The sequence below is a fragment of the Chelonia mydas genome, chromosome 1 (genome assembly GCF_015237465.2).
Source record: "Chelonia mydas isolate rCheMyd1 chromosome 1, rCheMyd1.pri.v2, whole genome shotgun sequence".
Taxonomy (NCBI): domain Eukaryota; kingdom Metazoa; phylum Chordata; order Testudines; family Cheloniidae; genus Chelonia; species Chelonia mydas.
The window spans coordinates 55,079,698-55,094,356 of NC_057849.1; the positions used below are offsets into that span (position 1 = coordinate 55,079,698).

General features: G+C 42.6%; 1 protein-coding gene across 10 annotated transcripts in view; it reads left to right on the forward strand.

The window, feature by feature from the left end:
* The window catches only part of NEK3 (NIMA related kinase 3), a 33,053-nt gene that overhangs the window by 8,004 nt on the left and 10,390 nt on the right, over positions 1-14,659 (forward strand). For 6 of the 10 annotated variants that reach the window (XM_037893019.2, XM_043532499.1, XM_037893026.2 and 3 more), the window contains exons 5-10: positions 6,615-6,698; positions 8,173-8,240; positions 8,359-8,445; positions 11,534-11,588; positions 13,451-13,651; positions 14,333-14,402. In XM_037893019.2, the coding sequence (XP_037748947.1) occupies positions 6,615-6,698; positions 8,173-8,240; positions 8,359-8,445; positions 11,534-11,588; positions 13,451-13,651; positions 14,333-14,402 (565 nt within the window). The remainder of the gene's footprint in view (positions 1-6,614; positions 6,699-8,172; positions 8,241-8,358; positions 8,446-11,533; positions 11,589-13,450; positions 13,652-14,332; positions 14,403-14,659) is intronic. The other 4 variants (XM_043532507.1, XM_043532513.1, XM_043532504.1 and 1 more) reach the window with 1 other exon arrangement.

Here is a 14,659-nt window from a genome sequence, read left to right on the forward strand (position 1 = left end):
TTTTTTTTTATTTCTATTTACTTCTATTTCTATTAAAAGTCTTCTTGTAAGAAAACTGAATGCTTTTTCATTGTTCTCAGATCCAAGGGTTTGGGTCTGTGGTCACCTATGCAAATTGGTGAGGCTTTTTATCCAACATTTCCCTGGAAAGGGGGGGTGCAAGTGTTGGGAGGATTGTTCATTGTTCTTAAGATCCAAGGGTCTGGGTCTGTAGTCACCTAGGCAAATTGGTGAGGCTTTTTACCAAACCTTGTCCAGGAAGTGGGGTGCAAGGTTTTGGGAAGTATTTTGGGGGGAAAGACGTGTCCAAACAGCTCTTCCCCAGTAACCAGTATTTGTTTGGTGGTGGTAGCGGCCAATCCAAGGACAAAGGGTGGAATATTTTGTACCTGGGGGAAGTTTTGACCTAAGCTGGTAAAGATAAGCTTAGGAGGTTTTTTTCATGCAGGTCCCCACATCTGTACCCTAGAGTTCAGAGTGGGGGAGGAACCTTGACATGGTGGCAGAGTGGTGGGATTAACCTGAAATCATTTTGAGATCCAGTTGAGATTTTGTTGAACTAGAAATACAGATTTTTAAAAAGGAAGTCCAGAAGCAGCTGAAACTGAAAGCAGCTTGTTTTTTTTTCTCTGCTTTGTGGCCAAGCAGAGACAAAAGGGGATTATCTTTGTGAATTGCAGGTTTTCTTTGCCTGGAGGCAGGGTACTTAACTCCTGCAGGGAAATTCACAGTCTTCCAACCCAGAGTTTTTTTTTTTCCCTAAAAGTAAGTAGAAGGGGGGGTGTTCTACCCATTTGCCTGGAGACAAAAGTGGCAAGGGTTTTTTTTTTTGGATTTTGATTTTTTACAAGGAGCACAAGTTTAAAAAGGAAACTTGGTTTTTCTTTGGGCTGGGTAAACAGGTTTCAAAGTAGCTGGAAGTTTTTGCTTTGATTTGGGCCCAGAGCAGAGACAAGGGAATTGTTTTTTTTTTTTTTTTTTTTTGTAGGCTGACAATCACTATCAGAGAATAGGTATTCTATTCCAGCACAGCAAAATTTTACAGCCAAGTTTTTTTTTTGTTTATTTCTAAACCTCGGGTGTAAAGTTAGTTAAAAACAGAGAGGTTAGAATGACAATATCTGCGGCTCGACTACGGCTGGAATTAGCCAGATTTCAGGCTGAGGAAAGACAAAGGGAACATGAAAGACAGATAGAACTCATGCGGCTGAAGAAGGAGGAGAAGGAACAAGAAAGGGAGGCAGCGAAAGAGGCAGCGAAAGAGGCAGAACAACACCAAGCGGCTGCTCACAGGAGAGCTATGGAAGCAAGGGACAAAGAGCTGGAGGAGAAGGAAAAAGAGAGGAAGTATGTGGAGGAGATAGAGAAGATAAAGGCTCAGGAGAATATCCCAACAAACCCTAGCTATCCTTCTCCAAGTACCACTTCCCATCCCAGAAAGTTCCCCACCTACAAAGCAGGCGATGATACTGAGGCCTTCCTAGAAAACTTCGAAAGGGCCTGCCTTGGGTACAACATCTCTACTGACCAATACATGGTAGAGCTGAGGCCGCAGCTCAGTGGACCCTTAGCTGAGGTGGCAGCTGAAATGCCTAAAGAACACATGAACAAGTATGAACTGTTTAAATCCAAGGCGAGAGTCAGAATGGGGATAACACCCGAGCAGTCTCGTCGGAGGTTCAGAGCCCTAAGGTGGAAACCAGATGTGTCATTTACCCGACATGCCTACCACATTGTGAAGCATTGGGAGGCCTGGATATCCGGAGCAAGTGTTGAATCTCCAGTAAATTTGCCCTTCCTAATGCAAATGGAACAATTCTTAGAGGGTGTTCCTGAGGAAATAGAAAGATACATCCTAGATGGGAAGCCCAAAACTGTAATCGAGGCAGGAGAGATTGGAGCCAGATGGGTGGAGGTGGCAGAGAAGAAGAAAACTGGTCGCAGTTGGAGCGGAGACCAGAAGGGACAACCCCAGACCACACCCTATTACCGGGGGCCGCCCAAAGCCCCACCTACCTCCCAAAGAACCCTCCAGACCCCTTATCGTCCCTCCACCCCGTTCTCCAGCAACCCTCCTCGCCCCAGTGACCAGTCAGCTGGACGATGTTTTAAATGTAACGAGCTGGGGCATGTAAAGGCCAACTGCCCCAAGAACCCCAACAGATTACAGTTCATTGCACCGGAATCGCACCAGAGGTCCACAGGCCCAGATACCTCCCAGATACCCTTGGAGCGGAGGGAAACTGTGAGTGTGGGCGGGAAGAAGGTCACCGCGTGGAGGGACACCGGAGCACAAGTGTCAGCTATCCATGCTTCCTTAGTGGACCCCAGTTTAATCAACCCAGAGATCCAAGTGACGATTCAACCCTTCAAGTCCAACTCTTTCGATTTGCCTACAGCCAAGTTGCCTGTCCAGTACAAGGGCTGGTCCGGAACGTGGACTTTTGCAGTCTATGATGATTATCCCATCCCCATGCTGTTGGGGGAAGACTTGGCCAATCATGTGAAGCAGGCCAAGAGGGTGGGAACGGTCACCCGCAGCCAGGCTAAACAAGCCGTGAGGCCTAGCTCTGTTCCGGAAACTTCTATCAGGACCCGGTCAGAGGTGATGGATCCGGACCCCAGACCAATGTCTGCAACAGCAGTAGTGGATCCAGTCCCAGAGACCCAGACGGAACCAGTCCCAGAACCGGAACCAGCCGAACAACCAACACCAGACCCATTGCCAGCACTGAATCCAGTACTTGCAACCTCAACACCAGAGGGCCCCACCGACCCTGAACCGACAGCAGCCGATAACCCGACACAAGAGGCTCAGCCGGAGCCTGAATCCCAACATAGTTCACCAGCGGAGAGCGGTTCACAGTCAACAGAAACAGCCCCATCCCCTATATCGCTTCCAGAGGGACCAAGCCTAGGTCCACAATCCAATAAGGAACTGATGTCTCCAGCATCAAGGGAACAGTTCCAGACCGAACAGGAAGCAGATGAAAGCCTCCAGAGAGCTTGGACGGCGGCACGGAGCCACCCACCGCCTCTCAGCTCTTCTAATCGATCCAGAGAATTAAAGGTTTGTCAGTTTACAGCCCAGGGAGGAGACGACGCTGAGTGGCCTGAAGGTGTCTACTACGAAGGGAAATGTGCTGGTGGTGTGGAAGAGGTGAACCTCTCCATGACCCTTGGGCGTATGCAGCGACAGCAGATCCAGGAGCTGTGCACTAGCTACGCGCCAACGTTCTCAGCCACCCCAGGACTGACTGAACGGGCATACCACTCCATTGACACAGGTAATGCTCGCCCAATTAGAGTCCAACCTTACCGGGTGTCTCCTCAAGCTAAAACTGCTATAGAACGGGAGATCCGGGATATGTTACAGATGGGGGTAATCCGCCCCTCTGAAAGTGCATGGGCATCTCCAGTGGTTCTAGTTCCCAAACCAGATGGGGAAATACGTTTTTGCGTGGACTACCATAAGCTAAATGCTGTAACTCGCCCAGACAACTATCCAATGCCACGCACAGATGAACTATTAGAGAAACTGGGACGGGCCCAGTTCATCTCTACCTTGGACTTAACCAAGGGGTACTGGCAGGTACCGCTAGATGAATCTGCCAAGGAAAGGTCAGCCTTCACCACACATCTCGGGCTGTATGAATTTAATGTACTCCCTTTCGGGCTGCGAAATGCACCCGCCACCTTCCAAAGACTTGTAGATGGTCTCCTAGCAGGATTAGGAGAATATGCAGTCGCCTACCTTGACGATGTGGCCATATTTTCGGATTCCTGGGCAGACCACCTGGAACATCTACAAAAAGTCCTTGAGCGCATAAGGGAGGCAGGACTAACTGTTAAGGCTAAGAAGTGCCAAATAGGCCTAAACAGAGTGACTTACCTTGGACACCAGGTGGGTCAAGGAACTATCAGCCCCCTACAGGCCAAAGTGGATGCTATCCAAAAGTGGCCTGTCCCAAAGTCAAAGAAACAGGTTCAATCCTTCTTAGGCTTGGCCGGTTATTACAGACGATTTGTACCGCACTACAGCCAAATCGCCGCCCCACTGACAGACCTAACCAAAAAGAAACAGCCAAATGCGGTTCAGTGGACCGAAAAGTGTCAGAAGGCCTTTAACAAGCTTAAAGCGACACTCATGTCTGACCCTGTACTAAGGGCCCCAGACTTTGACAAACCGTTCCTAGTAACCACAGATGCGTCCGAGCGTGGTGTGGGAGCAGTTTTAATGCAGAAAGGACCTGATCAAGAATTCCACCCTGTAGTGTTTCTCAGCAAAAAACTGTCTGAGAGGGAAAGCCACTGGTCAGTCACTGAAAAAGAATGTTACGCCATTGTCTACGCTCTGGAAAAGCTACGCCCATATGTTTGGGGACGGCGTTTCCACCTGCAAACCGACCATGCTGCACTGAAGTGGCTTCACACGGTCAAAGAAAATAGCAAAAAACTTCTTCGGTGGAGTTTAGCTCTCCAAGATTTTGATTTTGACATCCAACACATCTCAGGAGCTTCTAACAAAGTGGCTGATGCACTCTCCCGTGAAAGTTTCCCAGAATCAACTGGTTAAAATCGTCCTTGAGATGTAGAAAATATTGTTAGTCTTTATGTACTTGGTAGTATATTTAGAGATGCATGTGTCTTATTAACTCTGTTTTTCCTAGAGCTCCAGGAAGAAATCCCAGCCAGTGTTTCACCCTAGCTGAGATTTGGGGGGCGTGTCATAAATATAAAGGGAAGGGTAAACCCCTGTAAAATCCCTCCTGGCCAGAGGAAATCTCCTCTCACCTGTAAAGGGTTAAGAAGCTAAAGGTAACCTCGCTGGCACCTGACCAAAATGACCAATGAGGAGACAAGATAATTTCAAAAGCTGGGAGGAGGGAGAGAAACAAAGGGTATGTGTGTCTGTCTATATTTTGTCTTTGCCGGGGATAGACCAGGAATGAAGCCTTAGAACTTTTAGTAAGTAATCTAGCTAGGTACGTGTTAGATTATGATTTCTTTAAATGGCTGAGAAAAGAATTGTGCTGAATAGAATAACTATTTCTGTCTGTGTATCTTTTTTGTAACTTAAGGTTTTGCCTAGAGGGGTTCTCTATGTTTTGAATCTAATTACCCTGTAAAGTATTTACCATCCTGATTTTACAGGGGGGATTTTTTTTTATTTCTATTTACTTCTATTTCTATTAAAAGTCTTCTTGTAAGAAAACTGAATGCTTTTTCATTGTTCTCAGATCCAAGGGTTTGGGTCTGTGGTCACCTATGCAAATTGGTGAGGCTTTTTATCCAACATTTCCCTGGAAAGGGGGGGTGCAAGTGTTGGGAGGATTGTTCATTGTTCTTAAGATCCAAGGGTCTGGGTCTGTAGTCACCTAGGCAAATTGGTGAGGCTTTTTACCAAACCTTGTCCAGGAAGTGGGGTGCAAGGTTTTGGGAAGTATTTTGGGGGGAAAGACGTGTCCAAACAGCTCTTCCCCAGTAACCAGTATTTGTTTGGTGGTGGTAGCGGCCAATCCAAGGACAAAGGGTGGAATATTTTGTACCTGGGGGAAGTTTTGACCTAAGCTGGTAAAGATAAGCTTAGGAGGTTTTTTTCATGCAGGTCCCCACATCTGTACCCTAGAGTTCAGAGTGGGGGAGGAACCTTGACAAAGAGTTAAAAGAGCAACACTCCAGTGTGGAAACTTCAGAACCCGAACTACCAAAAAAGAAAATCAACCTTCTGCTCGTGGCATCTGACTCAGATAATGAAAATGAACGGGCGTTCGTCAGCACCGCTTTGGATCGTTATCGAGCAGAACCCGTCATCAGCATGGATCTATGTCCTCTGGAATGGTGGTGGACGCATGAAGGGACATATGACTCTTTAGTGCATCTGGCACATAAATATCTTGTGACGCTGGCTACAACAGTGCCAGAGAACGCCTGTTCTCGCTTTCAGGTACCATTGTAAACAAGAAGCGGGCAGCATTATCTCCTGTAAATGTAAACAAACTTGTTTTTCTGAGCCATTGGCTGAACAAGAAGTAAGAGTGAGTGGGCTTGTAGGCGCTGAAGTTTTACGTTGTTTTGTTTTTGAGTGCAGTAAAGTAACAAAAAAAAAAATCGACATTTTGTAAATTCAACTTTCATGATAGATTGCACTACACTACTTATATAAGGTGAATTGAAAACTACTATTTCTTTTGTTTATCACTTTTGCAGTGCAAATATTTGTAATAAAAATAATATAAAGTGAGCACTGTACACTTTGTATATTTTGTGTTGTAATTGAAATCAATATATTTGAAAATGTAGAAAAAAATCCAAAATATTTAATAAATTTCAATTGGTATTCTGTTGTTTTAACAGTGATATTAAAAGTGTGATTAATCGCAAATAATTTTTTTAATTGTGATTTAATTTTTTTGAGTTAACTGCAATTAATCAACAGCCCTAGAGGTCACCTTAAATTTATGCCTGATTTACTTTTAATTCCCATCTTGGGAGGTTGTCGACACTGTTCACTTGTTTGTTCTTTGCTCTGTCTTATCATTTTTCATTCCACCAATAAAGTTTGAATAACACACGAATTTGTATTGTCATAACTTTTTTGTCACTTTTTTCAGATACTTCACTGGTTTGTACAGATGTGCCTGGGAGTGAAGCACATTCACGACAGACGTGTGTTGCATAGAGATATCAAGTCCAAGGTGATTGGAATAACTTTAATAGTTGTTATTGCAAGTTGCCAACAGCCCTCTTCCACTTGGGATAGTCTAATTCCCTGAGTGCTGTGTTCATTTTAAATTCTTTATCTCAGCATGAGTATTAGATTAATCGAACTATCAGGATTATAACTCATTTAAATGAAAGTGTGGTCTCAAAGTAGCTGCAGTCTTAATATCTATGATTTTGCTTCTATTCCCGAATCCTTGATGATAGCAACTTACTTGTGGCTAGCTGTAGACAATTTAAATTTAAGGGAAGGCATAAAAATGGAGGGGCTGAAATGACAAACATTATACATATCTTGCCTTTCATCTTCTGTGTTTCATCTTCTCTGAAAACCGTTCCCAGAGTGTAGTTATCAGTGGTTCACAGTCATGCTGGAAGGACATAATGAGTCGGGTCCCGCAGGGATCAGTTCTGCTTAGGAAGGAATACTGTGGAAAGGGATCTGTGGATCATAGTGGACCACAAGCTAAATATGAATCAACAGTGTTAACGCTGTTGCAAAAAAAGTGAACATCATTCTGGGATGTATTAGCAGGAATGTTGTAAGCCAGTCATGAGAAGTAATTCTTCCGCACTGATTAGGCCTCAACTGGAGTATTGTGTCCAGTTCTGGGCGCCACATTTCAGGAAAGATGTGGACAAATTGGAGAAAGTCCAAAGAAGAGCAACAAAAATGATTAAAGATCTAGAAAACATGACCTATGAGGGAAGATTGAAAAAACTGGGTTTGTTTAGTCTGGAGAAGAGAAGACTGAGAGGGGACATGATAACAGTTTTCAAGTACATAAAAGGTTGTTACATGGAGGAGGAAGAAAAATTGTCCTTCTTAACCTCTGAGTATAGGACAAGAAGCAATGGGTTTAAATTGCAGCAAGGGAGATTTAGGTTGGACATTAGGAAAAAATTCATCATGGTGGTTAAGCACTGGAATAAATTGCCTTGGGAGGTTGTGGAGTCTCCATCATTGGAGATTTTTAGAGTAGGTTAGACAAACACCTGTCAGGGATAGTCTAGATAATACTTAGTCCTGCCATGAGTGCAGGGGTCTGGACTAGAGGTCCTCTCGAGGTTCCTTCCAGTGCTATGATTCTATGATTACACTGCTCTCTAAAGGAAAGTTAACAACTCAGAAAGAGGTGTGGGATAGTGGTTTGAGTACAGAACTGGGATGCAGAATTCCTGAATTCTGATTCTTCCTATGCTACTGACTCTGGCCTTGGGCAAGCCACTTAACCTTTCAATTTCCCCTGTAGATTAAGGATAGTTCTTACCTTCCTTGCAGGGGAAATATGAGGATTCATTTTGGTACAGTGAAGATAGAGGTTTTATCTGTAGCCTTTCTGAAGTGTCCATCACTATATTATCTATATAGTGTGCAATGCAGAAACATTTGTTAGAAAACAATTTTTAAGTACATTAATTCTTACTCCCTTTTTTTTTTCAATGCAGAATATTTTTCTCACTCAAAATGGAAAAGTAAAATTGGGAGATTTTGGATCTGCACGTCTTCTTACAAAGTATGTAGATATTGCCCCTGGATTCAGTGATCTAAACTATATTTGTTACCATTGCTTGAATATTACAGACAGCTTATGTTATCACTTTTCATATGGCTTTTCTTTTTTGTTTGGCAAGTCCAATGGCATATGCTTGTACATACGTGGGAACTCCTTATTACGTACCTCCAGAAATATGGGAGAACATGCCATACAACAACAAAAGGTAGGCACTTAATCAGTGATCAAAAGACGATGCATTATTGTAATATATTATTTAATACTTGTGCTACAGATTGGCTTGGTGACCGATCCATGTATCAGGAAGACTCTGGTTTAGAGCTTGTTCTTGTGGAGTTTGGGAGTATTTTGGAAGTGATTATCTCAGTTTTCAGATGGGAAGACCTAGGTTACACCTCACTTGAATAGCTTCAAGTGCTGTACTGTCAAACCCAAAAGTTCAAAGATCATGAGTCAGACCCCCCCAGATTATAAGAATTTGTTTTAAAGATGAGATTGTGTTTCTCAGACTGTCTTTTTGATTTTTGAACTCCTCCACCCCACCCCCATTGTGAGTGTGTGGCAATTAGTGTTACCGGCTCTTCCAAATTCATTCTTGCCCATTCCAGGAGCTCTCACTGGTTGACTGATGTGCAGAGATTCCAGCTTTTACACAAACCCCCACATTTTAATCTGTTTCCCACCTTGGGATTTGAGGGGGGCACATCTTCCCGTCCCGCAGCCCAGTAATTAATTATGTACAGTAGAACCTCAAATATAACACCAGAGTTCCGGACTTACCTGTCAACTGGACACCCTCTAGAACCAGAAGTAATCAGGCAGCTGCGGAGACACAAAAACCCCTCTCAGAACCAGCACTCCCCCCATAGTGAGAGCCCCAGCGCCTGCCCCCACTCCGGGGCAGAAGCTGGGAACAGAACCACAGGGCTGAAGCCCCAAGCCCCAGTGCTCCCTGCGAGGCTGAAACCGGGAGTGGAGCCACGGGGCTGAAGCCCCGAGCCCTGGTGCTCCCAAGGGTCAGAAGCCCTGACTCCTCCCCGCCTGGATCCCTGACATCCCTCCCCCAGTGGCTGAAGTCTGTAATGTTTTGTTCAGAGTTACGGACAACCTCCATTCCCAAGGTGTTTGTAACTCTGAGGTTCTACTGTAGTCCCTAGTCGTCACATCAGCTTTACTTCTTCAGATCAGACATCTGCCATTTGCCTGTCATTGCATCTCTGCTCCTCCTACAGTTCCAAGATTTTTTTAGCCCCCTCTGCCAGGCTTGGGGGGTGCAGCTCCATGGTTCTTTCCATCTCTTTTCCCATGTCAAGAACAGAGCGCAGATGGATCTATTTTTCACATGAGGGAGGGGGAAGCAGAACTGTCTTGAGCCTCTGGGCTCTATCTGCTCCTCCCTGCTCCTTCCCCTGTGAGAATGGTGTCAATTGTTGCCTTCTTGATGGGAGAACTCTGCATGTTTCCTGAAGCAACCCTCACTGGGTGCTCTTCCCCAGGAGGTGGGAAAATGGGGAAGGCAGCCAATTAAAGGGGGATTTACGCTCTCCTGAGATAAGCTCCGGTAGTGGTCAGAATCGCTACTTGTGAGAGTTGGCAATGCTGCAAATGGCTGATGTATTATGAAACAGCCTGGTGGGAGAGTGCCTGCCTATGCTGGCTGTAGCGTGTGTGCTGCAATGAGCATGAGTAATTTTGCTGCACTAAGTCAATCAGGAGAAATGCTAACAAAAAGAGAACTTCCACTGTAGATTGGCTTCCACTACTTATCGATGAGTTTTCTTGGTCTGTTTCCTGATCAGATAGGGTAAGCAAGAGTCTTTACTCTCATTACCTAAAAAGATAAACACATAGTCTTATTCTGGGACAATGCAGTCCAGACTAGTGAGTGGTTATGTCACTGCCTGCCCTGAAATTCTGGTTGCCTTAAATTCTCCGCTGCTGTAGCTCACCGCCTGGACACCGACAGCCAGCAGACAAATGTACAGTGTGTCTTTGTGTTAAGCAGCTCTGGCTCAGCACTCTAATTCCAGTAGTCTGCTTGTAACATCCCAGCCCCACTCTGGTATCCATCAACCTTGGTTACTACTAACCAGGTGACTCCAACACATTGAGTCTCAGATTTTCCCAAAACCATGTGCTTGGCAATGTCCAGCCCTTTCCGGAACCATTCAGAGGAATAATAAGGTTCGTTTGCTCCTCTAACGAGACAAAATGCACAGCTTGTCACTTTAACTGGTGTTAACAGTCACTTTAATTCAAACACAGAGCTGGGTTGGTTTAGGTTAAAAGTAAAACAAATTTATTAACAAAAGGAGATAGGATTTTAAGTGAGTTAAAATGTAAAGCATAGTGTTAGGAATGGTTACAAGCAAATAGCCGTGAAAAACTCTTGCTAAAGACTAAGACAACAAAACTGTGGTCTCAGTTCAAGGCAAGATTCTTACCACACCTCCTTCCAGCAATATGGCTCTCCCTCTCCCCAACATCCTCGATCAGGATCTCTCTGCAAAGGCAAAGTGCTCAGTTCCTTTGTCGTCTTAAGTAAAAGATAACTTGGAATTCTTTTCCACTCTCTCTTATAATCCAGTGAACCTTTGACATAGATTCTTGTGAAAGTTCCTGCCTCCCCCCAAATAAAGTTCATTCAAGCTGTGAGGAAGGAGACATGGAGTCTGCTGTTGAAGGAAGTTTCATGCTGGTTTCTTCCCCTACTGGTATTTGCTAAAATGCAAATAGATCTGTTTCTGCCTTCCCCATGCAAATGAATGGCCACTTGACATATGATTGCTAATTGACTTGGATGACACCTGGCTTGCCCTTTGTCTGGGAGTAACCTGTTTACCCCCTCCCCAGGTTTGCCTGGTAAATACATTTGAGTTCCATGTTTCCTTCACATTTGTAATGTCCCTTGGGTGTTTACCGTACATACATCCCACAAGAATATTATCAGTGTGTTGTTAGTTTTCCAATGATACCTTAGGTGACACACATCAGATACAGTTTGACATTAATAAATTGGGGGTACACTGAACTGGTTAAGCCAGCTGAAACCTGTACCAGATATCTGAGAGCACCTTGCCCTCTTGTACTGGGATGCTGTTAGGGTCAAGCACACAGTTTTGTATCCTATTATATTCTGTGAATATTTCTGTTCATCTTAAGTTAAATGTATTTTTTTTATTTGCATATAGTTGAACAGTTGAACAATTAACATAACTTCTGCTAAATGTGACATTGAATTGTAATTGTTGGTTAACTACTTATTTTGACTTTTTTTATATATATATTTCTAGTGATATGTGGTCCCTGGGATGCATTTTATATGAGCTCTGTGCTCTTAAACATCCGGTAAGCGTGCTTATTTGTATCAAAACAATTCTAATTTTGTTATATAAACTTTCCAGTACTAATGAACTCTGAAACTTCATTAGCAGTTAGATTAAGTTGGATGGATTAACTGGTAATTACACATGTAGGTTTTTTAAGTGTTTTCTTCTCATTGAGTTTTATTCCATTTTAAAAAACTGATTATGACAGACAACAAGTAGAAAATTAATATATATTTAACAAAACACTCACCAAATAAGAATGGCAATAGAAGTTGAGATCAATGTTCCATCTAGCCCAGTATCCTGTCTTCTCACAGTGGAGTTTGCCAGATGCTTTAGAGGGAACGAACAGAATAGGGAAGTTTCAAGTGATCCATCCCTGTCATCCAATCTTAGCTAATTCTTTTTTGAACCCAGTTATACTTTTGGTCTTCACAACATCCTGTGGCAATGAGTTCCACAGATCGACTGTGTGTTGTGTGAAGAAGTATTTCTTTTGTTTGTTTTAAACTTGCTCCCTATTAATTTCACCGGGTTACCTCTAGTTCTTACATTATGTGAAGGGGTAAATATTCACTTTGTCTGTACCATTTGTGATTTTGTAGACCTCTATCATATCCCGCCTTAGTTGTCTCTTTTTTATGATGAACAGTCAGTTTTTTTTTAGTCTCTTCTCATATGGAAGTTGTTCCATACTCCTGATTATTTCCATTGACCTTCTCTGCATTTTTTTTCAATTCTAATACAACTTTTTTGAGATGGGGTGACCAGAACTGCATGCAGTATTCAAGGTGTGAGCATATCATGGATTTACATAATGGCATTATGATATTTTCTGTTTTATCACCTATCCTTAGAATCATAGAATATCAGGGTTGGAAGGGACCTCAGGAGGTCATCTAGTCCAACCCCCTCCTCAAAGCAGGACCAATCCCCAATTTTTGCCCCAGATCCCTAAATGGCCCCTCAAGGATTGAACTCACAACCCTGGGTTTAGCAGGCCAATGCTCAAACCACTGAGCTATGCCTCTCCGACCACTATCCTTTTCTTAGGTTTCAGAGTAGCAACCATCTTAGTCTGTATCCGCAAAAAAAAAAGGAGTACTTGTGGAACCTTAGAGACTAACCAATTTATTTGAGCATAAGCTTTCGTGAGCTACAGCTCACTTCATCGGATGCATTCAGTGGAAAATACAGTGGGGAGATTTATATACACAGAGAACATGAAACAATGGGTGTTACCATACACGCTGTAAGGAGAGTGATCAGGTAAGGTGAGCTCTTACCAGCAGGAGAGTGGGGGGGGGGCGCGGGGGGCGGGTGGAACCTTTTGTAGTGATAATCAAGGTGGGCCATTTCCAGCAGTTGACAAGAACGTCTGAAGAACAGTGGAGGGGGGGAATAAACATGGGGGAAATAGTTTTACTTTGTGTAATGACGCATCCACTCCCAGTCTTTATTCAAGCCTAAGTTAATTGTTAGTCTCTAAGGTGCCACAAGTTCTCCCAAAATATTGTTGTTCCTTGAAGTTTCATGTCTAGAAGGCTTTACGTCCATGTTTACAGTTACAATATCAAGAATAAACTGTCACTATTACATCATTACTAGAAATACTACTTATAAAAGGTAGTACTGACTAACTATCAAAAACAGTGTTCGTGACTGTTTAAGTGACAAAAGGCAGGAAGGTAAATACTTGCCCTAGTAGCACTAGAGACCTGAGGTTTTCAAAACTCGTTGGCTGAACAGATAGCATACAGTTACACAATATGCGTTATTGTAGAAATAATTAAACGTTAACATTACTCTTACCTTATGTCAGCTTTTCTTTCCCTTCATATTTGCTTTCAAGGCTTTAAAATTAATTTCTTTCAAATTTAGTTTCAAGCCAATAGCTGGAAACATCTCATCCTTAAGATATGTAAAGGATCCTACAATCCACTTCCATCTCATTACTCCTATGAACTTCATTATTTAATAAAACAGATGTTTAAGAGAAATCCCAAGAACCGGCCATCCGCCAGTACTATTCTTGCAAGAGGCTGCTTAGCAAAACTTATCAAAAATTGTTTGCCAGCAGAGGTATAGTGTACTTTTATTTTGTCTCCAATTAACAGAATTTAAAAGTAGTGCAACATTTTAGAGGCTAACTCAAATACCTATATTGCCATGTCTTTATGTTACTGAAAAATTACTATTTGGGGACCTACTTAAAGACTGTTAAAAATTAGTCACCATCCTCTGTTAATACAGGTTTACAAATCAGAATTATTACTGTAGGGGAGTTGCTGTTCTTATGTTGAATTGTGGTGATGTGGTTAGGATTATACAAAATCTGTGTCTGTCCAGAGGAGTTTACAGTCTAGGAAACTGACGAAGTTGACAGATTCAGAAAGCACAAAGGCACAGATCTTCAAAGTATTTAGGCACCTAACTCCCATTGAAATCAAGTGGAGTTAGGCACCTAAATACATTTGAGGGTCTGGGCCAAAATGACTAGGTGATGGAACCGATACAAAACTGCAGAACCCTACACACGTATAGTCTTCTCCGAAAAGTGGAGTTTTGATGAGGGATTTTTAAAATAAAAAACCACACTGGTGTTAATTTATGATTTAATCAGTAGTGGGTAGTTATTGCTAACTAGAAGCAATAGTGCTTTTGTTCCTGTTGATTAGCTATATTTTTAACACAAAATTTGAGTAATTTGAAAAAAAAATTAAAATATGCACACTACATAGAATCTTTGTGTACGATTTCCAGATGACAGCTGAGTTTGAACAAATATTAAAGGAGACAAAGAAACACACAGGTGATTTAGGAGGAACAAAAGGTAATTTTTTGTTAGAATGGTTTTATAAATGACTTATTTTGATACTGCATTTCATAAAAATGTATCTTAGAATCTAACGTTAAAGAACATATGTCAGTTTTATGTTTTAGAATAAAGTTGATTATTTTTAAATGTGGAATCTTGAACCTGTAAGGGTGCTATATAGTTCAGCTTTCCAGAGTTTAGCAGGTATTTTGATTTTTGCAAACTACAATTTTATCCTTTACCATAAGGAACAAATTTATCTGATATCTTTT